This window comes from Phoxinus phoxinus (assembly GCF_949152265.1).
Source record: "Phoxinus phoxinus genome assembly, chromosome: 10".
NCBI classification, from domain to species: Eukaryota; Metazoa; Chordata; class Actinopteri; order Cypriniformes; family Leuciscidae; genus Phoxinus; species Phoxinus phoxinus.
Genome location: NC_136885.1, coordinates 13,567,217 through 13,595,195, shown reverse-complemented (window position 1 = coordinate 13,595,195; position 27,979 = coordinate 13,567,217). Strand labels below are relative to the sequence as shown.

The 27,979-nt window shown below is 38.6% G+C and overlaps 2 protein-coding genes across 6 annotated transcripts in view; one reads left to right on the top strand and one right to left on the bottom strand.

Moving 5' to 3' along the window:
* Positions 1–3,387, bottom strand: part of m6pr (mannose-6-phosphate receptor (cation dependent)) — a 7,691-nt gene extending 4,304 nt beyond the window's left edge. Inside the window, exons 1-4 of the mRNA XM_079626453.1 lie at positions 3,027–3,387; positions 989–1,155; positions 723–883; positions 280–386 (exon numbers count right to left, since the gene is read on the bottom strand). Of these exons, the coding sequence (XP_079482579.1) occupies positions 280–386; positions 723–883; positions 989–1,137 (417 nt within the window). The 5' untranslated portion in view covers positions 1,138–1,155; positions 3,027–3,387. The remainder of the gene's footprint in view (positions 1–279; positions 387–722; positions 884–988; positions 1,156–3,026) is intronic.
* Positions 3,297–27,905, top strand: arhgef5 (Rho guanine nucleotide exchange factor (GEF) 5). 5 transcript variants are annotated; one of them, XM_079626410.1, is made up of 16 exons: positions 3,297–3,399; positions 7,984–8,759; positions 9,613–12,387; positions 15,473–15,521; positions 15,724–15,761; positions 17,408–17,772; positions 18,899–19,059; positions 19,281–19,433; positions 19,524–19,653; positions 19,778–19,852; positions 19,981–20,073; positions 20,165–20,313; positions 20,418–20,561; positions 22,052–22,122; positions 22,207–22,311; positions 26,984–27,905. In XM_079626410.1, exons 3-16 carry the CDS (start codon positions 9,780–9,782, stop codon positions 27,118–27,120), a joined length of 4,278 nt encoding a protein of 1,425 aa, XP_079482536.1. In that variant the 5' UTR covers positions 3,297–3,399; positions 7,984–8,759; positions 9,613–9,779; the 3' UTR covers positions 27,121–27,905. The 5 variants fall into 5 exon arrangements, with proteins under 5 accessions (XP_079482536.1, XP_079482535.1, XP_079482534.1 ...); XM_079626409.1 differs by having other exon boundaries at positions 15,721–15,761; XM_079626408.1 differs by having other exon boundaries at positions 9,613–12,807.
* Positions 27,906–27,979: the final 74 nt, after the last annotated feature.

Sequence of the window (27,979 nt, the reverse complement as noted above, 5' to 3'; positions counted from 1 at the left end):
TACAAAACAGTGGATTACTCCATAAATATTAATTTATGGCATCCATGGCATTTTATATTTTGGCTTTCATCACTATTAAAAAATATGAAAAGTTTCTGAAATGTGGTTGTTTGGACACGGAATGACCCGACCCGATAGTCCTGCTCAGCCGAAATAGTTCAATATTTTATACTTCAATTCAACAGAGAGGATATGTGCAGACAAATCCAAGCAAGCATTTCCACTGAATATATCTCAACATGCAATCTATGCCATTTCAAAAGCATAAAAAGTTCCTACCGTATCACTTTTGCTGCATGAAATCATAATCATGGCTTTTCTTGGCTCATTTGAACAGTGGCTGTCATATTTCTCACCCCCCTCATAGATGAGCATAATCCAGTCACCTGCACCAAGAATAAAAACAGAACTATTGTAGAAAACGAGTTAACAAGACATCCTGTGACACCTGTAGTAAATTCTGTAATTTAATAAAATGTGATGCGTGTATTATACAGTATGTGTTGTTGCAAATTGTAAATAAATCCCTGCCAATAAAAAGAACATTTCAGTTGTCATTATTATAAATCAACGGTGATATGAATGACTACTGAATTAAATCAATATGTAATTCAATTGGAAAGAGATACTGAAGACCATAATGGGTTCAGAAAAGTCCACCTGTACCAAAAAAGAAACAAAAGCAGACATGTCATTTCTAAAGGTCAAGCAACGTAACATACTTCCTTTAATAGCTCGTGTTTGATTGTAGTTCCCAATTAGGACCAGCTTTTCATCTTTCTCATTTTTCTGCACAAGACCTGCATTCTTCAATCCGCCAACATCTCCACACACCTGAAAAATGTACGAATATGGTTCCGGCTGTTGTTCTTTCGCGATGAATCTGTTCAGAGTGAATACGAGGATAGTTAGGAAGATGGACACTTTAACAAGACCAGCACAACCTGCAAACATGAATGCAAGACTAACTTGCAAAAAGCTGGCTTACTTTTGATTGGTGAGAGGCTCTAGCAAACGGAGCGTGTCTTGCTCAGATTCGCTGGATGAAATCAGCTTGCAGTTGTCCGTTTTGAGATCAGCTTGCACTCCAACCAGTAGTATGAAAAGAGGAGTGATTATTCTCACAGACAGCAACATGACTTCCAGAGGTGACGCCTGATGGGAAAAGAGCATTAAATAAACTTGTCAGTGAATTTATCTATTGACTGAATGGTGCATGCATACACTACAGCCAATCCCATGCCGGAATTGTGGGCAGTGTAACAGTAGCATTACACGACAATATGCACAGAATATATACACATGTAATGCATATTGTATAATACATAATCATGTGTTCTATGATTAGTAAAGACCTCATTGACAAAAATTAGACAAACAGTGTCCTTTTTCTTGGTTAACTTCACTTTTGGTATCTTATAACATCTTGCATAATTTATAACATTTTATTCAGCTATTAGTTTTTTTTATTGTCCACACCTTACGTGCACTTCACAAATACAATAAATCAAAAACTCAGAAATATCGTGAAATATTTTTGCTCTAATCTAATTCATATTTTAGCTGCACAACACTATAAAAAGGTCAAAAGTGAAAGGTCATTACTGTTTTTCCAATTATACGTCTTATTTGTAAAGACCACAGAATGAACCCATTACTTTATTTCGAAAATACAATTTTATAAAACTCGAGGAAAACTGCAAACTGTGCATGTTTACTACAAAGCCTGGTTATAATGCCAAAAACTATGTAATAATCTGTATGTGATATTACTGAAAACGGTTCCGAAAAGACAACAATAAGTTAAACTGCATCGATCCAAGTTCAAGTAAGCAATGAAGCAAACGGTAATTAAGAACTTTAAGTAGGAAACCAGATACACAAGCTGCTGTGTTAGCATATAAGCGAGAAGGGTATTCCTGCACAACGGGAGGCTGCAGTTTCAGGACCCCAGTTTTAGGACCGCAGTTTTAGGACCCTAGTTTAATGTGACAGCGCCACCTACAGAACTGGATTACCAAAAACACAAATTTAACCCCTTTCGCGGCAAAGATAACAGATCACATTGTTAATCACAACAGATTGTTGTTCAACATTCATTACTCGTTAAAACATCACACTCTTACTTATTTTATCTGGACAAACTGAGCATCATTAGAAAGATTTAAGACTCGATAGTGTTTATGATAAAACTCAAACAGCGAACACAGAGAGATCTGGGTCTCCTCTTCCTGATTTGCGTCAGTAATGTACGCAAGTCTCATTCGCTGTACAGCTGTCAATCATCTCACGTGGTTCAACGTGACAATAATCCTGCCCTTCTGCATGACGCGGTCCTGTTATCCGTGATAACAAAGCTAAGACACATCTCTTCACCTGAAACAAGAAGCTAATAAATGCACGATTTCGAGTATATGTGGTTTGTGTGTGATTTTCGTGCAATTTTGGGTATTTTCATATGAATTAAGAATGTTTACAGTATTGCCAAGCAAGGTGTAGCCATTAGCTGCATATAAATTGCTTTATTATACCATATTTCAACATCTTTTCATGACTTAAAACCATTTTAAACCGCGACCGGAATATGGTACAAATATCCTATCTTACTCGATGGTGGTTTAAAGTGAGCTTTAAGTAAAAGTTTAATATTAATCTTTTAAATTGTATCGTGTAGCTTGATGCTACTTGCTCTAATCCACCTGCTGCAGGAGCTATTCTATTCCATAATCTTATTTGTTAAAATATATATATATTTTCTAATGAGACTTAGGATCAAGGTGGATCTTGATACTATGTACAAACTAAACCACCTGGATCCTAGAACTGCGGTCCTGAAACAGCAGCCGCCGCTATATCATCCAGTTTGGTAGGTGGCGCTGTCACAAAAAACTAGGGTCCTAAAACTGCGGTCCTAAAACTGGGGTCCTAAAACTGCAGCCTCCGGTTGTGCAGGAATATACTACTGATATAAGCTGATATCTTTAATATGCAATTAAATACATGCACAAAGTTAAACACAAACGTACCTTTCAGAAATTTTATAACAGTGTTAACTGTAGAAAAATTAAAAGTGGAAGGTCTCAACTATAGCAGCTAGTTGTCTAGATGTGGACACCCAGCCTGGGGTTCTTCTTTCCAAAAAAGTGTCGCAGTTGATGTCCTTAAACTACACTTAACGACATTCCCTCAAAATATACGCTAGTATCGATAATTACACAGTGAATAAACAAACTTCGGACAATATTAGCGTTAAAACAATTGCATGATTTGAAGGAGTTATCTGTTTCTGTTCAAACGCGGAAGTGAAACTAAACAGGCGCCACATGTGACTGTGCATGACGCGGAAGCTGATGCGCGGCTGCACGTGCACATGGGATATTGAGTGCTGCTCAAACAAGTGTGAGTCCTTCCTTAGTTACAAGATCGTGCTGTAGATCTAGTTGATCATCAAACAAGACGTGTTTTTCTCTGATAAGTCTCAGTCAGCTCTCCTGTTTGACTTCGATATTATCGTAGAAGTAAACTGCAAAAGATCCAGTCAGACGAAGAAGTGAGGATGAAAATCATTTTTACTTTTATAAAGAATAGGACTAACAAATGAAGAATACATTTGAGTAGTGAAGTGAAATGTAGCAGAGAGCTAAGGGAACAATGGCATATGTACGGTACAGGAAACTACATCCTCCTGTGTTTATGTCAAATATGGGTCAAGTAGATCCATTATTAGTCCAGGCGTTTTAAGCCAAAATGGGGGTCAACCGTGAACAAATTGCAACAGAATCAAACTCAATATCCTCCATATGTCCCGACTCCCGAGTAAGGGGAAAAAAGCCCCAAAGAATCCCATTAGGGGAAAGTTCCGAAAAAAGACCCAAATATATGCTATTCATATGCCTATTCATTATTTTTCTCACACGAATGTGGTAAAACATTTAACCTTTAGATATCACCATGAAAATTACTGAGTTGATTACTTATATCAAGACAAACCAAAAATGTATCACAATTTTTTTTTTATTGTGTGTTAACATGGACAAACGCTGCATAATCTAATTACAGATGTGCCAATTTGCATAAATACCACAACAGACATTGGGTACAGCCAGGAGAAAATGTCTTGTTGAATCTTGTTGACATATAACAGTAAAAGACTAAATGTTAAGGTCTGAATGGAACCCATTTAGGCTACCCATGAGCATAAATGCATAGAGGCAGGAAGAAGTATTTTAAAACAGCCTTTATTAATTATTATTGCAGAGATGGGGTGTGGGGCTGGTCAGTGGGACTGTTTCTGGGGGATGAGTCTGAGGGAAGAACAGTTGAAAGTTGACAGTTGAGTGGACCTTGAATTAATGACTGACTGAATCTCTAAATGTTTTAAAAACGCTGTACCCCAATGTTTAGATCTGTTGTGGTATTTATGCAAATTAGCATCTGTAATTAGATTATGCACCGTTTGTCCATGTTAACAAACAATGTAATACATTTTTTGTTTTGATATAAGTAATCAACTCAGTAATTTTGATGGTGACATCTAAAGGTACATTTTTACCCCATTCATGTGAGAAAAATAATGAATAGGCGTATGAATAGGATATATTTGGGTCTTTTTCGGAACTTTCCCATAATGGGATTCTTTGGGGCTTTTTTTCCTTACTCAGGACATATGGAGGATACAAAATCAGTTGAGTTTGATTCTGTTGCAATTTGTTCACCCTTTTTTCCTAAAACGCATGGACTATAATGTCTAAGGGGTGCCCAATCCTGTTCCTGGACATCCACCTTCCTGCAAAATGTCCATCGCATACTCTCTTGAGTAGGTACCGTATAGGCCTACTTATTCTGAATAAGTGATTACCTCACATCGACCACTAAAAAAAGTACATTCTATAGTATGAGTGTGTGTAGTATGAATGTAATTCGGACATACTACATGTTGTCATTATCATGTAATCTACCAGCGTCAATTACTGTACTTCGATTCCCGGCCAGTCATAAACCCTCTCCCGTCATCATGGGATAAAGTGTCCATCGTATGCACACTTCAGAATCTCGCCGGAAGAAGTAGATCATCCGGGTACTGTTTTATGAGTACTGTAAATTTGGACATACTTCTTTTGTCACATACTGTTTTTTGCCTACTATACAGTAGGGAAGTATGTGATTTCAGATGCAGCCAAGATCTTCAGGAGCACTTGATAAATACAGACAGGTGTGTCTGTTCAGGGTTGGATCTGAAGGTAGGTCTCCAGGAACAGGATTGGGCACCCCTGCATATGTTTGTGTAACGGCGTGACCTGAGGCCTGTTGTTGCACAAAGCCGGTTTGCTACCCAGGGTTGTGTTCCCCAAAGCCAACTGGTCACAAGTTCTGTCGTTACCAACACAATTCAACAGAACTTGCGACCATAGTTGGCTAAAAATGCTTTTGGGGAAACTCACCCCTGGTAAATTCGAGATTAGTTTGAGCAAACTATAGTTTTTCGGGGTCAAAAAGGTGGATTGATTTTGATCTTTTGATCTTTTATCTCCGAAGCAGGTTTTGTTCTGGGTTAGAGATTGCAAACCCAAACTGTGAGTAAAGTGACATGTTTCTGATGCAATAAAGCCATCCCTCCTGTATCTCTCACTCCAAATTAAAGCAGTTTATAATGCATTATTATTATGTAGTTTATTAAATATATTCATATAATACATTCAATGACAATTCATATTAAACTCTGCTTTTAAATTAATATAAATGTCATACATGCATTCATAAATAAAGCTTTTAAACAGATTAAAGGATAATTCCGGTATTTAACACCTTGAGTCTATATTGTAGTTTGTTTTGGGTGAACAAGAGTGGTGGACAAAATTTTTTTGACAATGGTTCCTCTCTCGAGTTTTTGACTATAAAAGAATTGGCCATGGACCCATTTAACATAGGAGTCAATGGGCATGTCCGAAAATGTCACTAAAACAACCTTTAACATTAGTTTTCAAAACTGTGCAACTCACCGAGTGATTAGTGATGTTAGTTGATGTTCCAGAAACAAAAAGTGTTGCGAAATACAGTTTCTGTCGTGTTTTATTCGTCATTTTGTAAAATCCCATTGAATTCTGTTGAAGGACTGAGTGCTCGAAAATGACGAATAAAACATCACTAATCACTCGGTGAGTTGCACAGTTTTGAAAACTAATGTTAAAGGTTGTTTTAATTACATTTTCGGACATGCCCATTGACTCCAATGTTAAATGGGTCCATGGCCAATTCTTTTAGAGTCAAAAACTCGAGAGAGGAACCATTGTCAAAAAAATGTTGTCCACCACTCTTGTTCATCCAAAACAAACTACAATATAGACTCAAGGTGTTAAATACCGTAATTATCCTTTAAGCTTGATTAAAGGGATAGTTCACTTTAAAATTAAAATTCTGTCACCATTTACTCAGCCTCAAGTTGTTTCAAACCTGTATTGATTTATTTCTTCTGCTGAACACAAAGAAAGATATTTTGAAGAATGTCAGTAACCAAACAGTAGTCTGTACCCATTGACTTCCATAGTAGGAAAAAAAAATACTATGGAAGTCAATGGGTACAGACTACTGTTTGGTTACTGACATTCTTCAAAATATCTTTCTTTGTGTTCAGCAGAAGAAATAAATTAATTCAGGTTTGAAACAACTTGAGGCTGAGTAAATGATGACAGAATTTTAATTTTAAAGATTCATTTTAAACAGATTAAACATGTATTTGAGCTCTTTGAGAAACTATAAATTACAAGGCGTATTTGTTTGATTCACATTGATAGACATTTTTTTCAGCTGTCGTCTTAAACTCTTGCTGCAGCAGCAAGGCTTATTCCTGCCTTGTGAATGCGGTTCATTTCATGATATTTTTCATAATGATCTCAGCAGAGAAGTGAATTTTGCTCTCTCGCTCTCCATGTTCCGTGATTGGCACTTTCAGGAGTTAATCGCAAACTCTGGATATCAAAGATAGCGAAGGATACATATATGCTGCCTTCAAAACCCGATCAGATGAAGGTATCTCAGGAGACAGGAAGTGAAACTAACATTGAATTCGACGTGCCCTTGATGCATGCATCCTCTGATTGAAGCATTTCTTAAGTTTTCAGACCCCGCTCTGGTCATGAACGGCAGGAAAAGATAGACTACTATATATACGCATTGTGGTTTTGACACCTTTAGAAGAAAGAAAGCATGCATGCACAGCAATTCTATATCAGGAAATATCAGTCATTGGAATGCATCCAATATAACTAAAGCTATACATATAAAGGTATTGTGAATAGTGAACACAAACAACATTCTTAGAAAATGCTAGTAATGAATACATGTGAATACAAATGGGTATAAATAAAGTGTAGTAGTTTTTTGTGAGATGTGTTTTGGTATTGTAGCCTATGTTTAATATATATGTTCTCCTGCAATGACTTTTTGTGATACTAGTTAACTAACCAACTAACTAACCTTTTTGGGTGTCAGGATATGCCGTCTTGATTAGTTTATTGCAGTCTTCCCAAATTCGTCTCTCTTTTTTTTTGTGCCTTACAATATAACATGCTTGTTGATGATTGATCATTTCTCTTAACCTTTGTCCAGGACATTTAATTGTTTAGTATCAGCTTTGTTTAGATTAAGTTTAGCATGTTTGCTTTCAGATAACAGCTGAGCTTATTCAGATGGTTCAATATGATGACAGGAAACTTGAATATTTATAACAAAATAATCAATTAAAGTTGAGCATTTTTGGATTACAAAGACAATGCTTACAATTTTTAAATTCTGCATCCAATATTGCTGACTGACCGCTCAAAAATATTTTCTCAAAGATATAATCTTAAACTAAAAAGTTGATATCAGAAATAAACTAATTAATCATATAAAGGCTATGCAGAAAAGAGCAAAAATAAGTTGATTTCTAAAGTTTTATAATACATGTGTCCTAATGTGCCATGTTTTTCCCACTGTCTTTTACAGATTTTCCTGAGAACTGTTACTTTTTTGTGTGTTACGTAAGCTGCTGACGATGTTACGGTGTATGGACACACTCATACTTGTCCGCCCCTCCCCCTTTGCTCTCACTCTTTCTCATGCCTTTACCTGGGAAAAAAGACACACCCAGCATCTTCAACTCCACCAATCACAGAAGACAGAAGCAGACTGTGAACTTCCTGTTTCTGTGAGGCAGAAGCATGCAGTGCCAGTGAGGGTGAGGTGAGTGAAGGGCTGAATTACTCGAACAAGCTGTAACGCAATCACTGTGAGTCTACTGAGTTTATGAGAAGTAAAAAAAAAGCTGCGTGTAAGCTTAAACAGACGTTTACTTTTGGACGGCTCTTTAGGACAGTGCTGGAGGGGAAAAGTATAAGGAAAACAGAAACAGGAGGAGGGAGGAAGATAAGTGTCAATCTGTTCAAACTTGTTTGGGAATTTGAGAAGGGCGGGAGGAGGGGACAAGAGAGAGAGAGAGAGAGAAACAGAAAAAGAGAGATAGGGACACGGTGAGAAACTTTACTGTGCTGAACACTATTTTTGATTACATGAACAGATTAAGTAGGACAGAGACAGCCCGGATAATTAAATCAGTGTTTCCAGCAGATCGTTTATCTCACTTGACTTTGGTTCTCTCAGTGGGCAAACACTGATATGTGGAATGTCTATGAGTTGTGCAATTCCTGCTAGCTTCACTTTGTCTGGAAAGCGAAGAAAAAGAGGGGGAGAGACAGAGAAGCGTCCCCCAAGACACTTCTCAGGTGAGTCCTCTGCATTATTCCCCAAACTTTTTCTTCTATCCTTTTTTTCTAGCTTTAGTAAAACAAACAGTTCTTGTAAACAAACACGTCCATATCACAGGCAAATATTGCCTTGTCATGCTTGGTTTATGCTGTAGAATTTGTTAAAGCTGTTGTGCGTTAATATAATTCACTGCATCTTGACATGAGTCAGCTTTGTTGAAGCTGTTTTCCTTCAACCCCTCTTGATAGTGTTTTGGCTATTCCTATGCATGAATTACTTGAAATGCCTCTGAACAAGGTACAAGAATAGCATAGGGCAGTGGTTGGTTCAACTGCATTCTTTGTAAGCACTGATTCGTTTTCATTTTGCTGAACTGACTATCAGGCATATCAACTGCATTAATATTTCATAGTGTGACAGTTCTTATTAGATAAATTAGTTTATAGGAGTGTATAAGTTTAGTATAATTGAATGTATATTATGCATCATAACACTGATTTGAAGTGACTTATTTGACAAGAACTGTATATTTATGTTGCGATGTAACTTATCTGGTAGTGAATGGTGCAAGAAAATGGCAAGTTAATGGGTTCAATTGCTAGGGAATACAAAATCTGATAAAATGTATACTTTGAATCCATCGCAAGACACGCATCTGCCAAATTAATGTTAGATATTCAGCTCAACACATTTTTAAAACAGGCCACGTTAATCGTGACTGTGTAAGCTGCCAAGATGTATCTGACATGTTGCAACAAGATACTGTAAAGTTTAGCAGATTTCCCAGAATATGTTTGACTGTGATCTTCTCGGAATATTAATTTTGGTTGGTTTATTTTTTGACTTTTCACAACATTTCCCCCCTTATAGGTTCTCTATTTTGACATGGAAACCTGTCAAACTAATTGGGCCATTCAAGACACTGTGCAAATAGAGTCTTCTTAAGGTGCACTAGACAGGTTGTGTCAATCAACGCAAACCGTGACCAGCTAATCAGCAAAGGTGACCTATGTGAAGAGACTTGGAAACACCAAAACATGGAGAGACCAAGAGACAAAGAAAGAGAAATGAAGCCAGCCTCATATGATTGGATTAGGGGGAGGGAGAAATTTCCTGCAACCAGAAGAAGAGATGGAGAGATTGACTGGAGAGAAAGAAACGGGAGGAAAGATGGAGATCGACATGCAAATGGAAAGTCATCAGTGTCAGTGTCAGAACATGCTGAATATGGAGAACGAGACAATGAGAGGAGAAAAGGGGACACTTTTCCAAGAATGACAAAACCAAGCAAAGAGAGAGATGGAAGGATGCCACTTTCGGAATATAAAAGGGAGCATCACTTAGGAAGACAGGAAGACATTTTGTATGAAAATGAAAGAGAGAGGGAAAGAATGAGATACAGAGAAATGGACACACAGAGTGAAAGAGAAAACACAAGATACAGGGAGGAGTTGAAGAGAAATGAAACGAGAAGGCCCGTGAAGGAGGAGCCAGAGAGACGAAGGGAACGAGATAAGGAGATTGACTCTGGACAGAAAGAAAGAAGGAGAGAAAGTTACCCAGTGGTTGTTGACCTTTCAGGCATGAGGGAAAGAGAGCCAGACAGAGAGAGAGACAAACTTAGAAAAAGAGACAAAAAAGACAGGTATTATCCTCGACTCATGGAACGAGAGATAGAGAGCTTTTCAGATAGGGAAATGAGGACTGATAGACAGAGAGAAGGAGAGAGATCGAAGAAAAGAGATACAAAAAGCGAAGGAGACAGTGATGGAGACAGGGTTAAGGAAAGGAAGAGAGAAGAGGATGCTAAACATGGACACAAACTCTGCAAGAGTGAAGGAGACAGCGATGCAGATCGAAGGGTACAAAGAGTTAATGAGAGAGAGAGACGTAGAGATAGAGAAGCAGAGAGACGACAAGACATGGTGATGCCAAGAGAAAGAGATTACCGGGAAAAAGGTTATCGTGATCCAAAAGGGGAATATTTGGAGCGACTCAGAGAGACGGATAAACTAAGAGATAAAATTAGAGACTCCAAAGAGAAAAGAATGTACCGAGATGCATACTCATACACAACTGAGAGAGTAAGGTATAGAGATGGAGAAAGGATAAGAGAGGGGGATAGGTATTCTGAAAGAGAGATTGAAGAGAGGGAGAGGCGGAGGAGAGAGAAAGAGAGAAGTAAAATGGAGAAGAGCGGACAAAGTATTGGAGAGCTGATTTCAGGAAGTGTTGTCGAGAATGAACAAGGGAGGGAAAGGAGAGAGAACCCTAATGACAGAGAACGAGAAACCACTTCTGAGATTGATAAAGAGAAACTGACGGGAAGCACAGAGGAAGAGCAGGAAGTAAAGAGTGCACTGAGGGAAGAAGATGAGGGTGAACGCTTTGCTGCTGAGGAAGCAGTTAAAAAGCAACCTAAGATACGGAAAATGTGGCTGGAACCTCGAAGTGAGAGAAAAGAATCCCATTTAGAAAAGGAGTACAGAGAGAGAGAGAGAGCTAGAGAGAGGTACATTCAAAGATACAAAGAAAGCAAGACAACTGGTAAAGAAGAAGAACCTGAGAGAAAGAAAGAAAACAAGAAAAAGAGCCTTGAGGACAAGTATAGAGAACTTGAAAGGGCTGGGGAGTTCGTGGGGGATGTGGATGTAGAAAGGGAGGAGAAAAGCATGGAAGGGAACGGGGTTTGTGAAAGTGAAGCCCTGGAAACAGAGTGCCAGATGGAAACGGAGGATGGGGCCAATAACATGGAAGAAGAAGGCAGAGAAGAACAGAAAAAAAACAATATACATGAGTACTTGGGGAATAAGGAAGGAAGTGAGGGAGAATCGGAACCAGAGAAAGACAGAATGATGTCAGTAGATGATGGATTTGTGACAGTCTCCAGTGGAGGGGATGATGCTGAGGAAGGGTATTTTGAAGAATGCAAAGAATTCTGGAATGGTGGAGGTGTTGCTGAAGATGAAACTGCTCATGGCAGAGAGATCAGAAAAGATGAAGAACTGGAAAACCAAACATCGAACGAGATAGCAGATAGTAGGGCTCCAAAAGGACCCCCAAATGTTTTTTGTGTGATTGGTCAGACCCTTCCCAAGTCCCAACCCAAACAGAATGCATATGTAGATACTACTGTTGAGGAAGCAGCCAATCAGCATTCAAGTCAAAACGTGGACAACCAGGGTGAAATGAGCACTGAAAATGCATTTGAAAAGGTTGAACACAGTGAACAAGACATTGAAAGAGCGATGGATGACCTCACTCTTTCTCCTAATGAGGACAAGGGGGAGGGAATAGCAATTAATGACATGGCAAACGAGGGTGTAACATCACTGGAAGGCCAAACGATTATTTCCAATGAGGCATCAGAACAAGGCACCCAACTCTTCCCAACACAGCCTTCTGTAACTTTAGGGCCATGCAAGGATAATGATCATGGTGCTCCAGATATTTATATTGAAGACACATTACAAGGAGGAGAAAAAGATGCTACTGGAGAAACAGTGAAGCATTTTGATTCAGATGAGACATGGGGCACAACCGATGAACGAAAGCGATGCTCTACTGCTCCTCATCTTAGATGGGCCAAGAACGTGGTGAAAGAGATCCTGGGTCTGAATGCGGTGGACACAGAAAACACGAGAGGTAGTGATACACACATAGACATGCAAAGCAACACACAAACAGAGGGTGAGAGAGAAATGGACAAATCAAGGGAAGAGGAAGAACTAACAGAGGGAGGAGAAAGACAAGTAGGGACAGAGAGAGAGTTGAGTGAGGAAAATGACCGGCTTGATCCTAGTTCTATCCAGCACATGGTTTCCTTAGAAGGAGAGGCAGACAGGGAGGTAGAAGAACAAGTTTCTAAGAAGAAAGATTGTATAAAGGGAGTCGTTCTGAGCTCTAGTAGTTTTCAAGATTTGGGGAATGAGTCTCGCATAAAGAGGCGGGAGCTCCGAAAGGCAGCGGAGACAACCAAAGAAGAAGAAGAGAATCAGAAAGAAGAGGAGGAAGAGGGAGGAGCAGTTGGAAGGGACCGCAGGACGAGAATATTCAACATATCAGGTGAGAGGAGAATTAACATAAGAAGGGTAAATTGGACATTCAATGACACCCTTTGCTCCACCATTGCTGAACCTATTCTATCAAAGGTAATATACCAGTGCTGTAATGTCAAGTAGAGAGACTAAATGTGCTTATGCAAGAGTGTAACACAGAATTCCATGAGTCATCTTCCCATAAATAAGTGTCAATATGGGCGGGTCAGGTTTACTTTCCTGTCGTGCGATTGAAAATACCTAAAATTTCACTGACAGATATGTTGAGACTGTTTATTTATATTTTTCAGTCATGGAATAGGTAAAAAAAAAGTCCAAAAATCATATCCAGGGCATGCATGGCTGTATTAAAGGGCACCTATTATGACATTTAAAATGTTCCTAATGTTGTTTAGGGAGTACCCAACAACAGTTTTACGTGCATGCAATGTCAAAAAACACTTTTGTTTTCGTATAATATGCATTTATTTTTACCTGATTTGCTCACCGACTCCCAAATGAATCGTTCAATGACTCATTTTTCCAAACCCCTCCTTTGCGCGACGCTAATCTGCGTTGATTGGTCAGATGACCCAGCAGTGTTTACAGAGATAATAGTTATTGTTTAACACGGAGTACAATTATGCTTTTATCAATTAAATCGTGTTATAATAATGATTATAGTCCACTGCTTTGTAGTTTGTAGTAAAAAACTAAAAATAAGATAAAGAATTTAATGTTATGTTAGCGAGCATAGCCCAGAGTTCATATTGTAAAAGCACAATCAGTCTTTGTTTGCATTAGCCCGATGCATAAACAAAACGTTTTTACAAAAAAAAAAAATGAAGTTACGTTACTACGAGGTATTACTCTATTTTTTAAGACAACTCCGAAAACAACGACAAACACTTCACATATCTCAATACAATTTCCATTGAAGACCTAGAAGCTAAACGGTGCTTACACAACAAACAAAATAATTATTAAGCATGCTACATAAAACATAAAAACAACAATTATTAATAACACTTACAGGTTGTGATACGGAGGAGGAAGCTGATGCAAATACACTTGGAACTGAACCTTCCTTCAATATCAGCCAGCTCGGGAATCCAAGTTTGATTGCATTTAAAAAGCAATCGTCTTCAAAATGGCGCGAACAAAGCACAAGGCTCGGACTATACTTCTGTGGTATAGTTGTATATATGAATTGTAGCCACAAATGCTCCTCCTTGGGCAGATGAAAAAAGTTGGCTTTTGAGCCGCACTTCAGAACACAGCGTCTCTCTCGTCGCCATGATATTTTCCCTGGCCTTGGAGCGCAATAAGTGGGCGTATCGTATTCAAATAACTTGACAAGTTGACGTCATCTAGTCAGAGAAAAAGCTTCGGTCTTCTAACGATTCATAAAAATGACTCAGAGTCGACTCCTACTTTTGAAAGACAATAACTTTATATACGGTGCACTTTCATATTTCAAACTTTGCAGGATGTTTTTGTTCACTTAGATCTATGTTACACACTACATGAAAGGTAAATTTCAAAATTCCATAATAGGTGCCCTTTAAATGTTTTGGTAACACTTTAGTTTAGGGTCCAATTGTCACTATTAACTAGTTGCTTATTAGCATGCATATTACTAGGATATTGGCTGTATATTAGTACTTATAAAACAAATATTAATGCCTTACTTTGCATGACCATATTCTACATCCCTTAATCCCAGTACCTAAACTTAACAACTACCTTAATAACTATTAATAAGCAGTAATTAGGAGTTTATTGAGGCAAAAGTCATAGTTAATAGTTAGTTAATATTGAGAATTGGACGTGAATCTAAAGTGTGACCAATGTTTTTAAACAGCGCATGGATAAAAATTTGGTTTTTTAAAACATCCAGTTTTTCTATGAAATCTGAAATGATTTGGTACCAAATTGTCAAATGGATTGGTGGTGCACATAGACACTTTAAAGACCAGCCCATGGTCATTTCTATATTTCTATCGTTTTGCTTCACAGTTTTCATTCATATTGACTGTGCCTGACATATAGCCGCAGACATATTTTGATGACAACAGAAACATACAACTGATTGTAAACTAGTCCTGAGAAAGGGTAAACTTTTAGGACTATTTTAAATCAATTTGTGTACTTTTTTGTGTGTGTGTGGTCTAATTTTAATAGCCTAGAAGCTCCTGGGGATTCTTGCGGGGGGTTGAGTCATGACCACTGAAGACTCCTTAAACAGCAGCATTTCTTGGAAGAGGCAGAATTTTTAACTGCCAGATTTCCGTTGTTTCACAAACTAAACCATTCTCATGTAATCACTAACAAGTCCTCCCACAGTACCTTTTCCTGTTTTTTTTTCTTCAGATTTTTTTTTTCTTGCATTAGGGTTATTATTAGTTTATTGCCACATTTCCATTTGAGCTGTTGAATTGCGCCAGAGCTCTTACAGTCTAGTCTATGTTCAGTTATTCACTGGAAAGCAAGATCTTGAAGCGTTTCCTTTTGTACAACATACATGTGTAGGTCCATGTAAAACATTCTCCATCTGTTTTGCTTGAGTTGACATATTACTTGTTTTCGGCTGCTTAAATTCTAATTCTATCTTGGTTAAGGGAAGATCAAGAAGTATGATGCCAAATAAAACCATTGTGTTATGTGCTGATTTCTGTGTTTTGGTTGTATAGATGGTGAGGAGAATGAATTAAGTTCCACCTGGGGTGAAATGGATCTAAGGTAGGAGAACCAGACTTTACAGCATGTATATGTCCCATATTCCAAAATAGGGGTTACCATCACATTTAGGGTCTAAATGCAGTCCATCACCTGGTAGTATTCTGTTTATGGAAAGTGGAAAGTCTTACAAATGACCATAATATTTCAGTTATCATTTGCTCTCTCTCTCTCTCTCTCTCTCTCTCTCTCTTTCTTTCAGGAGACTTAAGAGGACAAAAAAGAGGAATTCTAAATTCTTTAGTAAGTGTCTGTTTTTTTCTTTTCTTGTTATGCAACACATGGCTGATCTTTACATGTACATGACAATGTATATGTACATGGTTATCACAGATGTTTTAAAGTTCATTACAAAGACACATATAAACATACATATATCCCTTTTTTTGTTGACATGACAAGAACCATTTTAAGTGCCCCTCTGTACTCATTGTACTGTAGTGTACATAATATGATTGCAACTGGCTGTAATGTGCAAAATCTATTAAAAACATGGTTCTTACATGGGTTACAGTTAAGATGTTCAGAGCAGTGAAAGTTTTGTAATTCCTAACTATGCTACTTTGCTAGGCCTCAAGGCAAAGAACAGGTTTGTGCTTGCACATCACTTGGAACTGCAGATAAACAGCTGCAAATACTAACTTAGTATTACAACAACAACAACAAAAAAAATTCATGAATGTTTCTTGAATGTTTCTTGTTTTCATGAATTAATCTTTTTTAGCTATTTTAATTTACTGACCTGCTGTACTTCGCAAACTACTGTACTCTGACCTCTTGTGATTTTCTCTAAACTAATGTTTCACAACTGGTGGATAAACTGGTTTAGCTTTTTTCTGCCTTTTGCTGTATCTTACTAGAAATAATTTTAGGATTATAATTATTTGCCATTGTTTTTCTTTGTAACCCCAGTCTGTTATGGGGAGGGTTGTGGAAAGCAAAGTTATGCATAGTTAAATAAACCTAATTAAATTTTGGTTCAAATTCAGCTGTTTTTTTTGGTAAAAGCTAAGTTGCATGACATGCCCTCATCCTCAAAAACCATGAACAAAACAACCCAAGGTAAAATGTATTACCCAGTCAACACGAGATCACTTGCAATGAAAATGTGTGCCAGCCACAATGTATTTTGTATGAATTATTGGTTGCTTATGAAGTTCCTGGTAATATTAATAAATGGCATTGCTTAATTTTAAGGACATTTGTTTATTTTGTGTGATAAAACATTTTAGTACCTCACTGTAAAAAGTGATCAGTTGACTTAACTTAAAAAAGTGAGGAAAACCCATTGCCTTAAATGAAAGTCAATAATTGTATCCCTTAAAACTCCACTTTGATCAACAAAAATTACATATTTAAACGTTTTTAAAAATCCTTTAAACGTCCTTTAAAAATGTCTTCATGCCTTAAAATAGCTTGAATGTAACTCTACACCCTTGCCTAGTTTAGTATATGCAGTTCTATAAATATGCAAATTAGCCCCGCCTCCACCCACTCACACCAGCTCAGAGATCCACTTGTTGACGATCAAACTTTGATGCGATTGGTTACAAGAGAGTTTGTGACGTCAGAGACAGCAGCGATTTCAAAGAGCAATTTTGGGACTGTCTTTGGTTCACTGCAGTTTTAAGGAGAAAATACTCAGCAATGAATTTGCACATGGTTTGTATTAAAGAATATTAAAAACACCACATAGGCATTAAAAACTTGATTTTCACCACAGGGGGACTTTAAGTGAATAAACCAATGGGTTTTCCTTACCGTTTTCAAAAAAGTTAAGTCAACTGATCACTTTTTACAGTGATATCCAATATAAAATCCAGGTCTAGGTAAGAACCACTGCTCTAGAACCACATAGATGATGACATCTCTGTCTCTTTCTCTTGCAGACTCTCAGTTGTATCAGGAATACAGTGAGGTGGTCCAGAACCGGGAGATCCTGTTATCTCATACCGATTCTCTATCAATAAGTGGAGATACTCTCAATATCCGTTCATCTTCTTCTCCAAATCATTCCCCTAAGTTATCACACAGACCTCTCCCACCTCTCCCTCAAGTCACCCTACACTCCCACACTCTGTCCCAAACCATCTCCCTTAAAAGTCTTGATGTGCCACAGCAATCCATAAACAGACCCCCTTCCCCTCGCCTGTCCATCTCTGCTTCCTCACCCACACTGTGGCAGGAGCTCCCGGGAGTGAGGAACAGCCCAGATTTTGGGGAACTCACTGAAGATGCGAGACGTCTGCAGGAGGTAGAATTATTAATTCAGTATTAATCAACTAACATTGCATAAAACTCAGTTGCCATAAAAAGTATTTCGACACACTAAGGGGAATTTACACAACACCTATTTCAACTAAAAAACGGAAAACTTTTTATGCGCTTATTATTTACTTGTTAACAACGTTTTGGGGGCCATGAAAACAAAAACTTTTGAAAATTGGTTTCAAAGTGCAAGTTTTTGAAAACAATATTGTTATTGTAAAACATACATTTGTGAAAACGGTGATGCAATGCGCATGTATATTATGTGTTCAGTCTATAAATGCGTAGTGTTTCTTTACAATTGACATTGCCAATGCCAACTACTGGCCTGGCAGCAGAATAGAGCGTTTTTAATCGCTTTCGCGGATCCATGTGAACGGGGATCATTTTGAAAAACACAAAGGATAAACTTTCCCGCTTTTAGTCCATCGTTGTCGTGTAAAAGTGCCGTGGATGCCATTATGCTAGATAATAACGTTTCAAACCAAGTGCCATATATTATAAAGACAAACAGCACAGGCATGCTTTTCAACTTGGGGGGAACTGAAGTGAAGTCACTTGTTTACAGAAGAGAATCCACTGTGCCATGAAATTCATACATATTTAATATATTCATACATACTTAAAGGATTAGTTCACTTTTAAAATGAAAATTCTGTCATCATATACTCACCCTTAAGTTGTTTCAAACCTGTATGAATTTCTTTCCTCTGCTGAACACAAAGGAAGATATTTAGAAGAATGTCAGTAACCAGACAGTTTTTGGTTCCCAATGACTGCCATAGTATATTTTTTTCCTACTATGGCAGTCATTGGGAACCAAAAACTGTCTGGTTACTGACATTCTTCTAAATATCTTCCTTTGTGTTCAGCAGAGGAAAGAAATTCATACAGGTTTGAAACAACTTAAGGGTGAGTATATGATGACAGAATTTTCATTTTAAAAGTGAACTAATCCTTTAAGTGTCCACTGTATACACATAGTAAAAATTTATAGTAAAAAATAAAAAGGCAATTGTGAGAAAAGGTTTGTCAATAAGATATAAAACAACATTGTGAGATATCCATTTTTACTAGTAAGGACATAACCATAAAGAATCTGTATTTTTCAGGTGAGGTTTGAGGTCGTGACCTCTGAGGCATCATACTGCCGCAGTTTGGACATCTTAGTGGAGAACTTTGTCATGTACAAGCAGCTCAATGTTATCCTGTCTTCACAAGACAAAAACTGGCTGTTCTCCAGGCTAAATGATGTTAGAGCCATCAGTCACAGGTTAGAATCATGTCATTGAACAATAACAGAATTACTGAAGAAAAATGTTCAGTTCTCTACATCTACTGTGACACCTGACACCATTTGACAGCTTTGACGCCCTAAATGTGCATGAAATCTTCAGCCAAACGTTTTCCAGTTGAACTCTGACAACATCCTGGAGTCAGTTCTAAAATGTCTGCTCTGAATTATGCCACTCATATATGCTTCTTTTAATTTAGGTTTCTGTCTCACCTGGAAGAAACAGTAGAGAAAGACATGATGCAATTTACCGTCTGCGACATCATTATCAAACACTGTCCACAATTCCGAAACGTGTATGTGCCATACCTTACCAACCAATCATATCAGGACAAGACGTATCAAAGATTAATGTGAGTATTTGTTTGCAATAGTCTGAAGTGGAAATGTGCTTTTGTTCTTGTCCATACGATGTCTTTGATTCTTTCCACCATCTCTCGTAGGGACGAGAGTCATGAATTCCGTAGAGTTGTGGAAAGGATAGAGCGTAACCCGGTTTGTCAACGACTGCCTTTACGATCGTTCCTCATTCTGCCGTTCCAAAGGATCACTCGCCTCAAACTGCTAGTGCAGGTAATGTCTTCATCGGTCCTGTTTAAATCGGCCTCTCACATTCTTCATCTATATTCGAATGTTGTCCAAATAAGCCAATAGTATATCAACATGATCATCGATGCTCTCTTTTCTTTATCTGTAGAATATAGTAAAGAGAACAGCTTCAAAGACCAAGGATGAAGCACAGGCCATTAAAGCCATGAAACTACTTGAAAAGGTGAGACTACTCTTTATGTACTTGAAACAATGTGGTTATGTCAGCCACATCTCTGCATTGGAATGTCTTATCAGTTATCTCAGTTTCTCTTTCTTACCACTGTCCCATGCTTCTTTTGCTGTTTACAGATGATCCAGGAAAGTAATGAAAGTATCTCTCAAATGAAGAACATTGAGTCACTTGTGACTCTCAATGCCAAAGTTGACTTTATAGGGTGTAGGGTGAGCATGACACATTAAGCAATTTAATTTGTACTGTATGCCATCTGAATAATGATATTTATGATGACTGTATTTTATTTGTGTCTGTTAGACTCTTCCATTGATCAGTCAGTCCCGCAGACTGGTACGAGAGGGAACTGTGACTGAACTGAGAGACTTTTCCCTGAAAGACAGGGAAGATGAAAGAAGTCTTTATATGCACCTTTTTAACGACTATCTCCTGCTCTCTTTGTGGAAGGAGTATGTTTGACCTTCATTAACATCCATTTCTCAATTGTCATTCATATTCTTTGAAAAAAATAAATGTGTATGCTGCGTAACGTTGCCTAACTTCCTTTTTGCAGAGGGGGTAGGTTTACAGTTATCGACCATGTTCCTGTGTCAGAGCTGCGGGTTGAGAACTGCAGGTTCAAACTGCATTCCTTACAGAAAAACCTGTTCCGTCTGCACATGTCGCAAAAAGCCCTGCTTTTGAAGACAGACACCCAGTAAGTCTCATGCATAAGCACATGCCAGTGAAGTCCACAAGGCTGTAGGGCAGGGGTGTCCAGTCCTGCTCCTTTGGGGGGGAACCTTGCAGCAGAGTTTAGCTCCTAATGACGAGTTCACTTTGCACGATTTTCAAAGTCGTCAGATCGCTGTTCTTTTCCCACTGCACGACTATCTGGGGTAGCATTCAGTTGCTGCTGTATGCACATTGCACAATGGATCAGTGACAGGGGGTTACACACTGCATGACTTTACGATTGGAAGAATCGCTGACAACTTTGTCTGGTCCGCAAATTACAGCTGGATTCCCCCCTAAACCCTCATTCACTATTCCCTACGTTAGTTTACTAATACAGTTCAATTGAATGAGTGAATGAAAACGTGAGCGAATTCGGACAGACGTTGAGCGTACATCAGTTGTACACTCATTATTGCAGTGCATTGTGGGATTGAAGGAGTGCACTCAATAACATCCACTATGGTTTCGAACACCACTAAAAATGGCTGTCCCCTCAAATAACGCCCTATTTGAGGGTATAGGGGGCGATTTCGGATTCAGCCTACGTTTCACAACCAAACACACGCAAGAAGTGATAAGGAAATAACGCAATATCTGCATAGAAATATGCAGTTACTGCAAAACCAGAAGTTAAAAGATTAAATTCTAAAGATGGCTGTGCGCTCGTTTTCGCGGATCCATGTGAATGGGGATCATTTTGACAACATTCACCAACCATTCTTACGAAGAAATGTGTTCTTAAACCCCACTTACGCACTTTTTACGAAGATTCTGACATCCACTAAAGTTTTCTTATCTTGGATTTGTTCTTAGCTAAGAACAAAATGTATGCACACTCAAGAGCACTCTTATGCACATTTGAGTGATGACAGTTTGCTCCAAATAATTGGTTACTGCATTTTATTTAATTCTACAGTTGTTTACACTGATAGTATTTTACTGTAATGTATTTCTGAACATTTGTTGAAAAAAAAAATCATAGTATGCAAAGAAACACTAACACTGCAATTTACATGGGATTCATCAATCCTAAGAAGACCGGTGCAAACAATTCTGTTTTTTAAGAACATTTCATGTACCCAACGTAGTCTTTTCTTAGGAAGTTTATTAAGTACAAAGTTAAGAAAACTCTTAGGAAGATATTGGTTAATGAGGCCCATTGTCTGTATGTGAAAAACACAAAACTCGTCATCAAACGTACCCTAAATTAAACACACCCGAACTAGCTCTTCAGGACCACTAGAAACTTGCAAGCAAGTGTGTTGGAGCTAAACTCTTCAGGAAAGTGGCCATCCAAGAGCAGAATTGGACATCCCTGCTGTAGGGTTTCGTCATTTGTGAAATTTGTCGCTTGGAAAACTTTATTGCATAGCACATACAGTATATGTAGTTCAGTCAGGCAGTCTAGTGTTTTGCTATCTGGTTGAGCAGAATGATGCATTAAAAGAATCTGTACCCATCTTTTCTCAGAGCGGATAAATTGCGCTGGATATCAGCACTCTCACGTCCTTATCCTGAGATTGACTTCAGTGCAGTTCAGGGTATGTTCCACTTCCTACTCTTGCAATTTCAAAATAAATATTCTAATGCTAACAATTTGAATTTCTCTCTTTTCCCATTTGCAGACTTTTCACAAATGCAGTGCATCAAAGCCTTTGCTGCCCAGCAGCCAGATGAACTCAGTTTAGAGAAAGCTGACGTTCTATTAATTCACCAGCAGAGTAGTGATGGTGAGTTATAACGCTGAACACATGAGCACATAAAGGAAAGATATGTCTTCCTAAAGCATCATGAATAGAATTTGTTTTTCTATCGCTACACCTGAGGCCAGCTCAGTTTGGTTTCTACAACAGTACACTGCCACATGCAAAACATTACTATTGAACATTACCATATTTAGATTACTGCACAGTTACAAGGCCAGTTCTTCTGGAGCAACCTAAAGTTAAAAGGTTAGTTCACCCAAAAATGAAAATTGTGTCATTATTTACTCAGCCTCATGTCGTTCCAAACCTGTAAGACTTTCGTTCTTCTTCAGAACACAAATGAAATCTGAGAGCTGTCTGTCCCTTTATTGATAGCTACGCAACTACTTTTTGACGCTTTAAGAGATTCATATGAATCGAGAGGTTTAGTCCAACTTTTCTGAAGAGACACGATTGAATTGAATTTCGGCTTTTGTTCACACTGCTCAAGGGTACAATGGTGATAGTTCATGGATCACAGCAGTCAAAGTGGTTTGAACCTTCAACTTTATCATCTTCATCTTTAAACGCAAGATTGTAGCACTAAGAACTATAGTGTCATGGGGATTATATACAGAATTGCCAGCAGAGCCTGCATTGGCCTTTTTGTATATGTACATACAGTTATTGTCTATTGGAACTTCCACTGGAAGTATACTGTATAACCAACATTATGAGACTTATGAGACTAATCTCCACTGTTAATGCAGAAGAGATTTTGGGGAACTAGTAGTATAAGTTGATGTTGTTTTAGCATTCTGCAGTGTAGACCATGAACAAAAAAGGATATGGGACAATTCTTTGTAGTAGTCTATGATCCAAGAACCTGCTACAACTTCCTAAGCTTTTTCAAGTGAGTTCATAATCATCATCTATACCTGTGTATATGGTAAGTGACAGTCCACAAATTTAGAGAAACTTCTTTTGGCTTAGTTATACTAAGAACTACAACTAAAGACCTCCAGAACATAGTCTGGAAAATGCCTTAAGCCTATTTGCGATGATTCTACAAGTCCTAACAACATTTGCAAAGGTTCACTGGCTCTTATCTCGCCCGGTCAGCTAAAACAGACTATCGAGCATTGTCTGTGTTTCCCTGCTCCTCCGGTTGAATTGAACGGTCTTGTCCTCAGCAGATCATTTCACAGCTTGTTGCTTCAAGCCATCTAGATCAGTGTTTAACAGCCCTGTTCCTGGAGGCTACTCTCAACAGTGCACATTTTATCTGACATATCAAATCTCTCCTGATGCAGGAATGGGAAACTTCAGTCCTGGGTGGCCACTGTGCAGAGCTTAGTTCCATCCCTAATCAAACAACCCTGCCTGTAATTTTCAAACAATCCTAAAGAGTTAGGTTTTGGGTGTGTTTGATTGAGGATTGAGCTACAAGGTAATCAAAGTACAGCAAGAGCGATTTGAAAGGCGTCTGCTCTCTAATCGCTCTCGCTGTGCTTTGATGACATACACCGATTGGTCTGTGCAGCGCCGCTTCAAGTCGAACACACCTAAATTCTGCAGGACAGTGGCCCTCCAGGACCAGAGCTGGCCATCCCTGCTCTAACGTGATGATGAATTGAATCAGGCTTGATTGATTAAGGCAGTGGGTTTCAATCCTGGGCTGTGTTCGAATTCACCCCCATACTCTTAAATAAGGCACTATTTGAGGGAACAGCCATTTGTGTGGATGTTATCGAGTGCATTAATTCAATCCCATAATGCACCAGAATAACGAGTGTACAGATGTAGACTCAACGGAAAGAGAATACCCATAATGCACTGTGAGGGTTGCGCCGAATGAATTCCCAGGTCTCGCCAGAATATGGCGCCCGCCGGTGAATTATCCATCCATCCATTTTCTAAACCACTGGTCCAATGTGGCTACATATTATAATTTCATCCGGGGATAACATTTTTTATTGATTATTAAATAGTTTACTTAAAGTTTGAATACAGATTTTCCATGTCAGAGTTCACAATGAATCTATTCATTACTACTGGAGCTACCATTAAACAGCAAGCACAAACTATGCAAAAGCACCAGGTCTTTCAGCACACGCAGTGTCCAAATTTGCTCACTGATTTTCATTCACTCCTATATTAGTGGAGTAATGTGGGGAATAGTGAATGAGGGTATATGGGGCAATTTTGAACACAGCTCTGCACATTTAGTTGTCACCCTTATTTAACACCTGATTCAGATCATCAGCTCATAAGGCAATAGCTCCTTTAACTGAACTAAGTGGCTGTGTCCGAAATTGCATACTTTCTTGAGTAGTAGGTACTTATTTTAAATAAGTGATTACTTCGCAACCACTTTTTGATTTTCTATATGTCCAATCCTGCTCGCGGAGGGCCACCTTCCTGCAGAGTTTAGCTCCAACACCTGCCTGGAAATTTCTTGTGATCCTAAGGACCTCGGCTGAGTCCGAAATCACATACTCTCTTGAGTAGGTACTTATTTAAAAAAAGTAATTACTTCATGACCGTCCAAAAAAGGTTTGTTTTTATAGTATGAATGTGTGTTAGTAATTCGGATGTACTACATCTACCATGCTGTCATTATCATGTGACCTACCAGCGTCAGTTACGTCGCTTCACTGCCATTTATAATTCCTCTCCCGTGGCCTCATGGGATAGTAAAGTGTCCATCATATGCACACTTCAGAACCTTGCCGGTAGTAGGTCATCCGGGTACTTTTTGCCTACTCTTTTATGAGTGCTGTGAATTCAAACTCTTCTTTTGTCACATACTGTATGCGGTTTCGGGTGCAGCCTTCGATTAGCTAGTTCAGGAGTGTTTAATCAGGCCTGGAGCAAAACTCTGCTGGAAGGAGGCCTTCCAGGAACAAGACTGAATACCTGATGGAGTTTTGGTTCCTTGCCACTGCCGCCTTTGCCTTGCTTTGTTGGGGTTTAAATAGTCTCAGCCTCAGACGTCACGCCCACGGAACGTTGGCTAAACGTCTGATGCATATGGTACACATAACTGGAAACACTTCTGGAATGTCGAAGTCGTCATCTGATTGGTTGAATTTTATCGGATTTCCGGGGGGCGCGAGTGTCGCGTTTATTTTCGGTCCGCCGGGAAACAAAGCGCAGACGTGATTGCGGAAGAAAAACTGTTGTGTTTACATGAGTGACAATGAGCATTTATCAAGATCAGCTAAACGTATGATTCTCAAAAGTATGCAAGGTTCACGGCATAGACTCTTTAAGAGATGTCCAGGAGTTTTGTTTGAGGCACTTAGTGGAGACTTGTTGCACGCCGGTCTGTTGTTGTGGGGACATTTCCACGCCCCGAAACGTGATGCTGAACTAAACGAACTGTAATTGGTTGTTTGACATGTCGGTCAAACGGCCTTATTGGCGGGCCTTGGCCAAAGAAAGCTGCTATGAATTCCAGACCTTCAGCCGTCAGTCTGAAGGTCTGGCTACGCGAGACTAGGGTTTAAAAGACACTTAAATTAAATACACTTATTCAGCAATATTATCGATTTGACTGTACTGACAAATAGTAATTATCAGATGAGAACAAAACTTGAACTGAATTGAGCTAGATGACACCACTGTGTTCTGCTACTTATTGCTGAATTGAACTCATTTCATAATAGACCATGCTATAGAATTGAAATTTATCAACACTGACTTGAATTGAATAATATTGTCTTCTGCTGAGTTGCTTTACAGCAGAATTTGTCTATGAGATGATGTTTACATCATTGATTATTTATTTTATTTAAGTGAAGCTACTTTGAAATAATCTGTATTGAATCAGCGCTACATAAACAAAAGAGACTTGACAGTACTGATAAATGAATCAATACTCCACTGAGTATACGGGTTGTTTATTCTTAGGAACTACTACCAAAACTAGTTCCTATTAGACATGCCAGGCATGATGCTAATGTTGTGTTACAAGCAGATTGAATTGCAAATGGATGTTTTGACCAAAAAAAATTAAAGGGGTTGTATAATGCCCTTTTCACAAGATGTAGTCACAAGTATTTGATGTCCCTAGAGTGTGTATATGAAGTTTTATCTCAAAATACCCCCAGATATTTTTATATAGCATGTTAAAATTGTCACTTTTTGAGGGGGAGCAAAAACGCACCGTTTTGTGTCTGTTCCTTTAAATGCAAATGAGCTGCTGCTCCCAGGACAGGGGGCGGAGCTTCAACAGCTTGCACTCACACAGACATGCACTGAAAATGTCAAAAACTTTTTAGCCTTTTATGTTCAAATTGGATTCAGACAATTATGGAGAGACTCAAGAAGTGACAACATGTAGAAGCAACAGGACATGCCTGAATGGTTGGTGGTTGATTTTTTTGTAGCTCATGTCATCTGGTCATTGATTGGCATATTCTGTCATGATAATCAATAAATCGTGTGCAGGGGGCGGGGTTTGTGTACATTTTAGGGCTTGTGATGTCACTAACCCGGGAGGAATGTCGTGTAGCCCTACCAGCCGTTTGTAGTAGTCCTTAAAAAGCTATTTCTTTAAAAGCAAATATCTCCCTTTGTTTTGAACTTTGAGCTTCGTAACTTTGCAGATGTTGTTTATGCTCAAACAGCAACATTACACACTATCTAAAGTTAAAAAAGTGAAATCATAATCAACCACCCCATTTAATAGAGTTCTCTTCCTTTCCTTCAGGCTGGGTGGAAGGAACCCGTCTGTCAGACAGGCATCGTGGATGGGCCCCCGCGTCTCACCTGGAGACAATAGTCAGCGACAAAACAAGAAAGCGCAACCTGCTGGACACCATGAAAATTGCTACAGCTGCATTGTGAAGCCACATTCTTCAAGTTTCTCAGGCAGACTTATTCAACCACCGATTTTTAGTGTTACTTTCAAGCCTTGTGTAAAAAGACATTAAGAACTTTGGTCTTTTCTAGAAAGTTTCTATTTATTTTGTGGATATATTGGATCTGATAAGGGTGATGCGGGCGATGTGTCCGCACCCGTGTCAGGGTACTTCACACCCTGAGAAAGACTCTGGGATGATGCTGAATTGTGCCAACAGAGCTCCTTGGATATCTCAGGATTTCTTGCAAATGGCACAGCCAAATGACCATCTATCCAAAGTGTTTGTGTAAGCGTCATGTAAAGACGGGAAGTGGGGTGTCACTCTGGACAGAAAATCAGACCACTGTCCGTTTTCCTCTTTATGAGTGAGTTGTCTCACTGAGGAGCAAGGACAGCTGGATATAAGACAGTGGAATCAGTGAGAAATACGGTCCTTTTCAACATGGAATATCAATTCTGTCTGACTGCAGCCTTGTGGAGAAAGGAGTTTGTTGTGCTCCAGGACACAAGATGCTAAAAGGACAAATTTTAACAAATTGTGATAATTTTATTCAGGATCATGAATTATACATGGCTACTTAAAATAGGGTGGAACACCCAAGGTTATAACAGTGTACATAATTCCTACAATGTACATAATATAGGTTTTTTACTTTAAGTATTATGTTTTCAGGGAATAATTCCATCCCTGTTCAAACAGAGTGGCATATAATTGTAATATGCTTTAAAAAATAAACTGATCATTTGTTTCCTGAAAGAACATTTCATAGTTTAGCAGATGAGATTTATTTTTTGTCTTATCAATTGCACTTTGATTTGTACTTGTAATTATGCAAGACCTCA

Excerpts from the sequence above, each read along its gene's own strand:
- arhgef5 (XM_079626406.1), top strand. The coding sequence starts at position 9,780 with ATGGAGAGACCAAGAGACAAAGAAAGAGAAATGAAGCCAGCCTCATAT. Across the intron at positions 12,808-15,472 it reads GAGAATATTCAACATATCAG|ATGGTGAGGAGAATGAATTA; the intron begins GTGAGAGGAGAA and ends TTGGTTGTATAG. Across the intron at positions 19,060-19,280 it reads GTTAGAGCCATCAGTCACAG|GTTTCTGTCTCACCTGGAAG; the intron begins GTTAGAATCATG and ends CTTTTAATTTAG.